The sequence below is a fragment of the Nelumbo nucifera genome, chromosome 1 (genome assembly GCF_055504915.1).
Source record: "Nelumbo nucifera cultivar China Antique chromosome 1, China Antique-T2T, whole genome shotgun sequence".
NCBI classification, from domain to species: Eukaryota; Viridiplantae; Streptophyta; class Magnoliopsida; order Proteales; family Nelumbonaceae; genus Nelumbo; species Nelumbo nucifera.
This window is the reverse complement of record NC_142649.1, coordinates 181959992-181970776: the sequence shown is the minus strand read 5'-3', so window position 1 is coordinate 181970776 and position 10785 is coordinate 181959992. Positions and strand designations below refer to the sequence as shown.

Below are 10785 nucleotides of genomic sequence, written 5' to 3'. Positions count from 1 at the left end.
AATTCTGTGTGGAGAAAACTATTGCAAAATGGCATTCTGTAATATCATGATTGCCATGAAAGCCTATATTTAAGAATTAGAAAGCCTGAAGCCATCTTTGCACCAACTCTACAACTAACTCCCTGCCCAAGCATCATAACTGAAAGCTTTGTTAGGACTTGAGCATGTTGAAGGTTTCCATAGAATTATAAAATGGACTTGATCAGGTTCTAGTTGTGCGTATGAGTTTCGACCTTTGAGGTTGTGGTAACCAAGGTTCAAAATATCGATACACCCGATGTATTAGGTGATATCGATAGTGTTTTTTTGCTCTTTTTTTATTTAAAACCGGTTCAAGGGGGCGGTTTAAGGCCCCTCCACCCTCTAAACCGGTCAGAACCCCGATACACCCTCTGTAGTGGCATACTGGGAAGCCACTGACCCGATGCATATTGACCATATGTATCAATACACCCTTTGTAGGGCCGATATATATCAATACTTTGAACCCTGATGGTAACTGATGTAAGCAAACACCTATACACGGAGACTAACTTGGATGAAGAACCCCCTGTAGGATATTTTACAAACAATTAACTATATGTATTATTGGATGTAGAGAAATTTTTGTATGACAATTAATTGGATAATATATGCAACTCCCCTCTCGGATTTTCCCTTTCTATTCTTCTTTTTATATTACAATTTTATTATCTAATAAAAGATAATTGATGTAGAGGGACATGGCAAGGCCCAGGATTGTGCCATGTGGCATTGACCGGATGAGATCCTGGCCATCCACCTTTAACTTCCTCCAACCACTCTATGGCATGATCAAATATAAAAGGGGGTGCCCAACTCAAGATAAATCTATCTTATTCACTCTTGCTCTCTTGCAATCTTGTTCCTGAGAGACTTTTTCTGAGCCCTCATCTCAAGCCTGATCCAACCCCATTTAAGCACTTGATTAACTTGACCGTCGGAGTCTCTGCCCCTGGGATAACATTCGGAGCCTCTGACGTGTATTCTCTTCTTACTTTCAGGTTAAATTCATCAGCCTCGGATAGAAGCGAAGTTACCTTGTTGCCCTCAACCCCATCCTTAAGTATACAATATCTAAAAGATAAGATATTTGTATACAATTATGGTATTTCATTGTTCACTCCATATCATCAATCAGCGAAGTAGCATCGCATTCATTTGTTTTTTCCAACTGCTCTCAGATTTCTAATGAATTCTCTCAAAAGTCAAAAGCAGCGACTTTGGTTGGAGTAACAAGAACCCCGGTAAATAATGTTGTGTATTATGTCGATCCTGCATTGCAGAGTGGGATCCATGGGGTATTCCTGAAGTCTATGAATGTGAGATAATTGAGAATGACGCCCCAATTCCAAAGCACTTCCCTCAGCATCGACCCAGCCGGTCCACTTACAGAAGAGTTTTACAAGACATTGGAAGCAGTAACTTATCGCCCAAATAGCGATGAAAAAGCAACCTCTGATGAGTCACAATGGAAGGAATAACCCACACCAAGCGCTTGCTTTTTTATGTTCTGGAAGAAACAAAACTGTTCCGTGTTGAAATTCATTCATGCTTCTTACAATATGTCTTTCTGGCAAGTAGTGCAAGAAGAAACCTCTATTCATGGGACCAAAGATTGAAGCCTTGAACCTGTTAAAGAATAACCTGAAGATAACTAGTTCTTGAAGATAGAGCATCCCGAACACCCAGTATGGCAGGCTCCATGAGCATATTTGATTGGACTTCATTAATGAAATCATGATAACGCCTCTCTTTAGTTTTTGTATTGTTATTAGACCTGTTCACAGGCCGGGCCGGGCCGGGTTCGGGTTGAGTTTTGCTTCTACATTAACAGAAAATATCTAGGCCCGAGCCTGAGCCCGGCCTGACTATAAAGCCCAAAGCCCGAGCCCGACTAGAAATTAAAAAAAAAAAGAATTTTTCTTTTTGATTCAATTAAAAGTTGTTTTATTTATACTAAAAAACCTCAAAACCTATAAAAAATAATGAAAAAGTCTCATTATTACTTGAAAAAAAGAGAAGAAAAATATTATATATATATATATATATACTTTTTATTATATCAAATATGTTTTTATTGATATAATAAATTATCAAATCGGGCCCGATATTTTAGGCCCAAGCCCGTGGGCCTAAAATCTTATCCAAGCCCGACTTAGATTGGGCTGGGCCGGGCCGGCCCATCGGGCTACCCGGCCCATGAACAGGTCCAATTGCTATGACTAATAACATTTAGGAGGAAGTGAAATAAAGATCTTGGCTCGTTCTATTTTATTTATTTATTTAGTTTCCTAGGGGTGGCTTTATAGCACATGATCCTTCTCAAAGAACCATTCAACCTAAAAGTTTAAGTTGTTTGGTGAGATCCTTGAATAGGTTGATATTCTTTAACACGTCCTCTCACATTAAAGTCCATTGGGCTTTGAAGCGAGAACAAGCACAGACCCACCCATACCTTGTGCTGAAACTTATTTAATTATAATGGGGGTAATGAGGATTGAATACTAGACCACTTGGTCATAATGACTCTGATATCATCTCAAAGAACCATTCAACCTAACAGCTTGTGAGGTCCTTGAATAGGTTGATATTCTCTAACAATCCCAAGTACCACCAATTGATTTTGAAATTGATATTGTTTTATCACAGGAGAACAGTGCAGCACAAAGATGGTATGGTCGGTGCTGGTCAGGCCATTGGTTCGGCATCGATCGATCATGTATAGTAACTTTTTTTTTTTGTTTGTTTTTTGAAGCTTAAGAGGGCATAATCCATTCAATAATCAACTTGATTGTATCTCATTCAAAATGATAGCCCTCACAAATTCAGGGATGGAGGACCAAATATTGAAACAATTATGCTGCATGGCATAGTGGGATAGCCCGTTGGCAACCCCATTACATGAACGAGATGTATGATAGAAAACAACAGAAGAAAAGATGGATGCAACTCTCTTGCAGTCCAAGATAGTGTATGGGTTTTCCACGGAGGGTCGTGATTTGCTGACAGGGCGAGGATGGCCAGCTTGGCGTTGCTTTCTAAGTAAATATGGGTCATAAACATGTTCTTAGCAAGCTTCAAACCCTCTAGAATAGCTAGGGCTTCTGATTTTTCAGGAGATGAGTATTTGATCACCATGGCTCTTCCAACTAAGAAATGACCCTCCTGATCTTTGATGACAATTCTGATAGCTGCAATGAATGGAGTCCATGCACCATCAGTGTTTAAGATAGTACTCCGAAGGTTTAAGCCATCTCCTAGCAAGGAAAGCCGGTGAGGGTGGCTGAGTAAGGCAAGGCTCCCCATGATTCTCCAAACATCCAGTGAGATTCGATATATGGGCATTAATGGTCATCAGCACTGAAATATGAGAAGACAGCATTGCAGCCCTTAATTAAGTCACCTCTACACTGATACACTCCAATAGACTCACCTAAAAAGGAGAATCATTAGAATTCTTCTTTGGACCGCCAAAGGAATTATGTCTGACATATATTTAGAGTTTAGAATCCTCTTCCAAATGGCACCATCCTCCTGTAAAAATCTCCAAGCAAGTTTTAGTAATAGAGATTTGTTCATTAACTGTGGATGCTTAAAGCCCAGCCCACCCTTATCAAGGGGTCAATAACTCCACGCTTTAAGATACACAGGCCTTTTACTCTGATTGACCCCACCAAAAATCCCTACAAACTGCACTCAACTCTTTACAAATAGAGGCAGGAATGTTATAGGATACCAAGTGGTAAAGGAGCATAGATGCTAATGTTTCTTGAGTGTGTTTTGATTGTGCACATTTCACATAAACTATCAAATTATGTTTTTTTTTTTTCGGTAGGAACTATTAAATTATGTATTTCTTATGTGCATATAAGATTCAAATTTAGCATTATTGATAGTTTTTATTTGAATTTGCTTGGCGTATTCATGCATATATAAACATTCCTACTATATTTATGCGTATTTTAATATGTCTCTTAAAATTGGATTTTCATGATATATTGAACCTTGAAGAATATTTTTTTAGTAAAAATACAAAATTAAAACCAACTTTACTAATTGATAGAATATAAATTTTCCTAATTTCCTCTTGAATGTAATTACCAAAGATTTGCCTGATTTTAGTTGAATGGAATAGCGTTCGGACTTGATAATTAACTTCAGATAAATGGATATCATTTGCAGCCCTAGACCTTACGTCTGCCCAAAAACAAAACAAATAACAATAAAGGAAAAATTAATCTAGGAGACAACTGACAAGCAAAACATCTAAATTTTGTCTACCAAAACCCTTTTAATAGCTTAAATTGAGGTAATTTTATGAGCATTGTGACAAGCGGAAGAGTTATTCCAAGGATCTCCCTTTTGTTGTCTAACGCTCGGAGAAGAAGAAACCTCATAGCCATGAACGAAGTTTCTCAACCTAGCTGTCTCGCCAATGGCCGACAGCCATTCAGTGAGAACCTCCATGGTTATGTAATCAGGATTACAAGCCTGTTCATTCATGCGATCCATAAGTTCAAATGCCTTGTCCAGCCAGTTCTTCTCCTGAAGGCCCTTGAATATGGAATTGTAGGTAGTGGTGTTTGGAAGCACCCCCTTGGCTTGCATATCGTCCATCAAAGAGAGGGCTGCTTCAATCTCTTTTTCCTTGCACAAGGAGTCGATCAGAGTATTGTATATCACAGTATTGGGTGGGACCTTTGAAATTGAATCCATGTCTCTTAGAATGTTCATAGCTTCATCTAGGTTACCAGCTCTGCAGTACCCTCTTATCAATGCTCCATATGTAACTACAGTAGGCACAAATCCATCTGAAATCATTTTTTCCAATAGCATGCGAGCATTGGAGAAATCTTCAGCTGTGGACAAAGTGGAGATGAGTATGTTGTATGTGACTTCATCAGGCCTAATTCCCTTCTTCTCCATCTCTCTGAGTAATTCATAGGCCTTATCCAATTTCTTTTTCTTGCATAACCCACTTAGCAGAGCATTGTAGCTCAGCGTGTCAAGGCAGAACCCAGCTTCTTGCATCTTCAAGGCGACAGAGTAGGCATCATCCAACCTCCCGGCACGGCTGAAGCCAGAAATCAATGTGTAGTAAACGACTGAATCAGGGGAACACCCAACGCTTATCATCTCATCGAACAACTCCATTGCCTTCACAATGTTATTCACGTTGCAGAAAGCACTGATCAGGGAGGTGTAAGTAACGGTGTTCCCTTGCAGACCCTTACTTTGCACGTCATGGAAGAATTCAAGAGCGCTGCTAATCCTGCCATGCTTGCACATCCCATCAACCAGGGAGTTAAGCGTGATAACGTTGGGGGCAACGCCCTCTTCTTGCATTTGATCAAACAGCTCACGGGATCTATCAATCTCTCCTGCCTTGCAGAATCCGTCAATCAGGGTGTTGTAGGTAACGGTATTGGGAGAATATCCATGTTGCAATTTCATCCTGTTTGCCAAATCCAGCGCTTCTTCTTGCCTCCCAACCTTGCAGAGTCCATCTATCAGGGTATTGAAAGTGATTACATCTGGTTGAATAGCAACACCACCGCTTCCATCTTCACGAGACATTTTCTCGAGCACCTGCAAGGCCTCGTCAACCCTGCGAGACTTGCATAGATAATTAATAAGAATTCCAAAAGTTACAACATTGGGTTGAATACCCATCTCCTTCATCTCGGCCAAAACCAAGTTCATTCTCTCAAAATCCCGGCTCCGGCCCAACCAAGTCAACAGGGCATTGCATGAAGGAGCCTCCACGGGACCGCCCATTTTCATCACAGCGTGTAGAGAATCCCAAGCCAGATCGGTGTTACCTCCTCTGCATAACTTCGTAATCAATTGGGTGAGCCGCATTACGTCAGGGAAGACCCCATGTTCGCCTAATTTAGAGATTAACCGAATTACTTGTTCTTCATTCAAAATCCTTCCAGGTATGAGACTCTTCAAGAACGTAATGAAAACGATAGAACCAGTAAAGTCATTGGGAGGGCACTGTGAATCCGGTTTAAGCATATCATCAAGAATGCGCAGAGCATCTTCAATACGATTAGATTTGAGGAGGGGATCGACAATGGAATTGCAAAGACGGGTCTTGCGGAGTGAGGGGTCGAGTACGTCGTAGACTCGTAACAATTCTGTGACCATCTGGGCTCTTCCGAAATGATAAACCACTATGGATGCGGACCCAGAAGTGAGAGGAACGCCATGGGCATTGGATGTAATTAGGAGCTCAGAGAGCTTCAGGAGATGGTTGGGTTCTTTGCTGGCGAGATCGAATATAGCCTCGTAGGCGTACGACGCCGATGGAAGAGACAACAACGATGACAATTGGTCTTTTTGTAACCATTCGAAGAATTTGAGGGCTTTAGCACTGTCGCCTAGGCGTCGAATGACTTGGAGTAGACGAGGAGGGGTGAAAACTGAGGCGGCGGAGGAGAGAAGTCGCCGGAGTTCTTCGTCGTCCCAGTTGTCATCCTTACTTCGTAGCAGCTCCACTACCTGGTTCACATTTGCTGCACCGTCTGTCGTCGTCGTTGTCGGCGGTGGTGGTAGTTGTGAAGCGTCAGCTTCAACGGTTAGAAAGCGAAAAAATGGAGGAAATCTCGTCGTCGTTCCGTGTTTAGACAGCAGAAGCAGCTTTGCTTGTTTGGATAATACCCTTGTTGGTCTCATCTGGAAAAACGAAAGCATCTACCACGAGCAAAGGATCTTGGCTTCTCTTTTAGTTTTAGCTCTCAAACCAAAATCAGTCAGAACTCAGAACAACCTCTTTCCTGTTTACTCTTGGCTGGGGTTAGGTTAGCATATGAGTAAATTCTTTTATGTTCGGGGTGATGGTTTGATTTTGGGTAAATTTCTTAAACTATCCTTATGATTTAAAAGTTAAATGATTTGATTAAGTGTATTCTGTTTGTAGATTAAGTGTATCCTGTTGTCAATTGACTAATTCTTTTTTACCTTAATCTTTTCTCATAAATCATTCAAATGTATATTAGGTGACTCTTATAACTTCTAAAATACCTAATTTATCTTTATTATAACTTCTAACGCCGGCACAGCTCTGACAAAATATCTTATTGTCGCCTCTGGCACTGGCTCTGACGCACCGGCACCAACATCTATTACTCGCAGTTGGAAATGAATGGCCAGCGTCTCCGGAGGCTTGAAACGAACATCCACATAACGGCTGATTTGCTGGTTCGGAACAACATCTTCGACCCCGACACCATCTGGGTTTGAAAAATATTTTCAAAATAAAACCCAACTCTAAATCCTCTTGCTTGGTGAGATAAACCGAAAAGTTGTTAGTAGGTAAGTCGCAGAACCCTGTAAACCTTTAGCTGGAATAAACAAAGACAGAATTCAGAGCACTCTCTCTCTTTCTGGAAAAACAAAGTTGGAATTCAGTTCCTAGGAACTATCGCCACAAGATAGACTTGTGCAATTGCGGCGGTTCCGGAGAAGAGAACAAGAGGGGTGCCATTGTTCGATGGGAATAAGCTACTGTGAGGTCCGGCTAACGTCAGTTGCTGCTGTAATGACAGTAATGTCGAAGAAAACAAAGGAGAGGTCTTCTCTGTTCTAAAACTCAAACGAACCGAGGAAGACACAGTGGGAGTTGCCGACTTGCTGCTGTAATGATAGTGATTTGGATTTAGCACCTCAAGCGGACGCGAGGGAAGCCAAAGCTATACCATAAGGTTTACAGGTTTCTAAGAGAAAGCTCCGATTTTGCAACCCTCTTTAGACCATTCTTTTGATTAACTTAAAATTTAATGCACAAGAGAGAGAGGCTCTGAATTCGTCTTTAGATGGTATTTGTTTTTCTAGTTACTGTTGTAAATTTTGAGGTAACCCTTGTAAATAGGTTTGAAGGTTTTATTTTGAAAATTTGAAGGAAAATATTAATCAATTGTCAGAAATAATAGAAATAGCATTGATCAATTTTCAAACAGCAAAGATATACTTGGTCAATTCGCTAAATCATAAGGATAGTTTAAAAAATCCTAAAGGTTCCGGGTGGTCTGGTGAAGTTTCCTGTTTCCTGCTTCCTGCTTCTAGTGGATCTGGGATTGAATCACACGTTATCACTTATCAGAACAGTTGGGTTGTGCTGTGGACCTTGTGGAGTTGTTATCGAATCCTATTCCCATATTATCTAGGTAAAAAGCTTAAACTTCCCCTAAGATTTCATCTAAATACTGAAATATCCCTTCACATTTTCTATTCACCCTTTTAAGATTTTTAAACTTTATTTTAACGGAGGAAGGAAAAAATAACTTTGGGTTAAATCTAGGATCAGATTGGGTTGTAATTGGTTTAAAAACGAAACCCATCGTCTTTAACCTTGAAACAGGGAAGACTTGATAGGTGTTTGGCATCGTTGCTGGGAGCGGTGCTGTGTTGTAACTTGTAATCACCTTTTTTGTTTGGAAACGATGTTACCAGGTAAGACGTTTTTTGAAAAAACAGCACCACTTTCTGTTTGGTATCAACATTTCATGTCCGTTTTCTGCACTGGTACCCATTATTTATTGCTTCTCTTACGTATATGCTATCCTACTTCTCTAATAATGACCAGGAGCAATGTTAATTGATGATAAAGAAATAACTATAACGGAAACTCCGACAGCTGAAAACGGTAGTGGGAAGAAGTCCGGCCTCCGGCGGCTCAACGTCTGTTACTGATTGGGAGAGCAATAACAACAGTCTGACCTTGGCGGTTCCAGAGAGAATACAAATAGTCTGAACACAACAGCCTGACCTCTGGCAGCTGAAAACGAAGAAGTCTGACCTCCAGCAGCTGAAAACAACAAAAAGTCAGGCCTCCGACAATGAATCTGACGTCTGTTGCCGACTGAGAGAACAATAGCAGTGGGAAGAAAACAAACCGTGTTAGGGTTTGTTTAACGGGTGAGAAACAAATTTTGTGGTACATTGAGATGCACCATATCAGTTCAAAGTTGTGGCACATTGGATGTCACGTAATTGCCACATCATTATATTATTGGCAGCAATGATAAATAATTTGGAAAATATCAATTTCGTTATTGCTTTCAACTACATCTTCCCGATTTCTAAGATAGTCGCTTTATTCCCTTTTTTTTGGAAAAACCGAACCAAACATATCTTTTATTCCCAACACCGTTTTCTCTGACATGACGCTAATGGCTCCATTTTCTCAGAAAATAGCACCGATATCAAACACCGCCTTGATCAACACATCACCGTTGTAATTAGTTGCTGCTGACAAGTTCTGGGAACGCCATACAGGTGCATAACTTTAGATTATTTTCTTGCGGTAATGCTTTATAGTTTGGTTCTGTTGCAAAGAGGAAAAACAAGAGAGAAAAAAAAAAAAGGAGAGAGAGAGATTTCAACTGTAAATAAACAAATGAATTTTTTCGTATTCTCACCAAAGGTGTTCTCCTTATACCCGCTTGAGTCTAGTCTCCCTTCCACTCTCACTAACTTCTATTCTCTCTCCTTTATCAAAAAAAATCTCTCTCGAAGCACCCAAATCCACACACCGTGGTGATCCTCCTGTCTCAGCAATTATGGCATCTGGAGCGGTCGTTGTTCTGTGTCAATCCTTTTTTATTTCTTTCTCCATTTTAAGTTTTGCTCTTACCCTTTAATAATTAATAGACAGTAAGGGAAAAAAATGCTTGAGATGTATTTTCAAACCCATCAAACTCTTGAACATTCTTTCTTAAATCATATTTTGGATTAAGAAACGGTTTTTTGTTTTTTTGGCAGAAAGAGAGGATGGTGAATTTAAAAATGGAATGGATGTTTTTAGGTTTGATTGTATGTCAGCAAGGTTCAAAGTATCCATACAGGCCAATACGCTGGTAGGGTGTATCGGCCTGTGTTGGTGCTTTTTTTATGTTTTATTATTATTTTTTAAATCATTTTAGATGGGTCAATTTAAGTCTCAGATACCATTTAAACCATGGTCTAACCTGATACAATCCCTGTAAGGGCATATTGGGAAGCTCTCAACATGATATGTATCAGCCGATATGAACCGATACATATCGATATGAACCAATACATATCGATACTTTGAACCTTGCATGTCAGAAGTACATGCTCCAAAATTGTTAAAATGTGTCTTCCTCTATAGTCTTGGGGTTTTGGAAAAATCAAGTATTTTGGAAGTTCTCAAAAGTTCAAAATTTTAGTACTTGAAAGTTTATTTTCTATTGGGTTTCTTTAGAATGGAGAGTCTGTGTGGTTCAGGGACCAATGCGAATTGGTATTATCCCCTCTACTATTTTTGCAATTTTGCCTTTGATGAAGTATCATGGTTTGCCTTTGCCATGCTAGTTTAGGAGATGAGAGAGGAAGACGATGACTTCATATGCACGAAGAGAGAGAGAGAGGGGTTATGAACTTATGACTGAGCTCGTGTACAACCTGTTATTCTCTTACAAAATTTGAAGAATCTGTTTCGTCAAAGAGATAAATAAGGGCAATATTGAGATTTTGGAAAAACTTAAACCACACATATATATCTACAAATAGATATGGATGAAGAATTAACAGATGTCAGATGGGAGGTTGACAGGGGAATTTTAAGTCCCAAGGTTCAAAGTTTCTTTAATGTTTTATTTTTATTTATTTTTTCAAAATCGATTCAGAGGATTAGTTTAACTTCCAGTTACCCTGAACCATGGTCTGACCTGATCCTTTTAAGGGTGTATTAGAAAGCTCCCAACACAATACATAATGGCCGATATGAGCCAATAC

General features: G+C 39.8%; 1 protein-coding gene across 1 annotated transcript; it reads right to left on the bottom strand.

Moving 5' to 3' along the window:
- Positions 1 to 4146: 4146 nt before the first annotated feature.
- LOC104600230 (Pentatricopeptide repeat (PPR) superfamily protein) lies at positions 4147 to 6954 on the bottom strand. The gene has a single exon (XM_010263083.3). The coding sequence runs from the start codon at positions 6718 to 6720 to the stop codon at positions 4321 to 4323; it is 2400 nt and encodes a 799-aa protein (XP_010261385.1). The 5' UTR covers positions 6721 to 6954; the 3' UTR covers positions 4147 to 4320.
- Positions 6955 to 10785: the final 3831 nt, after the last annotated feature.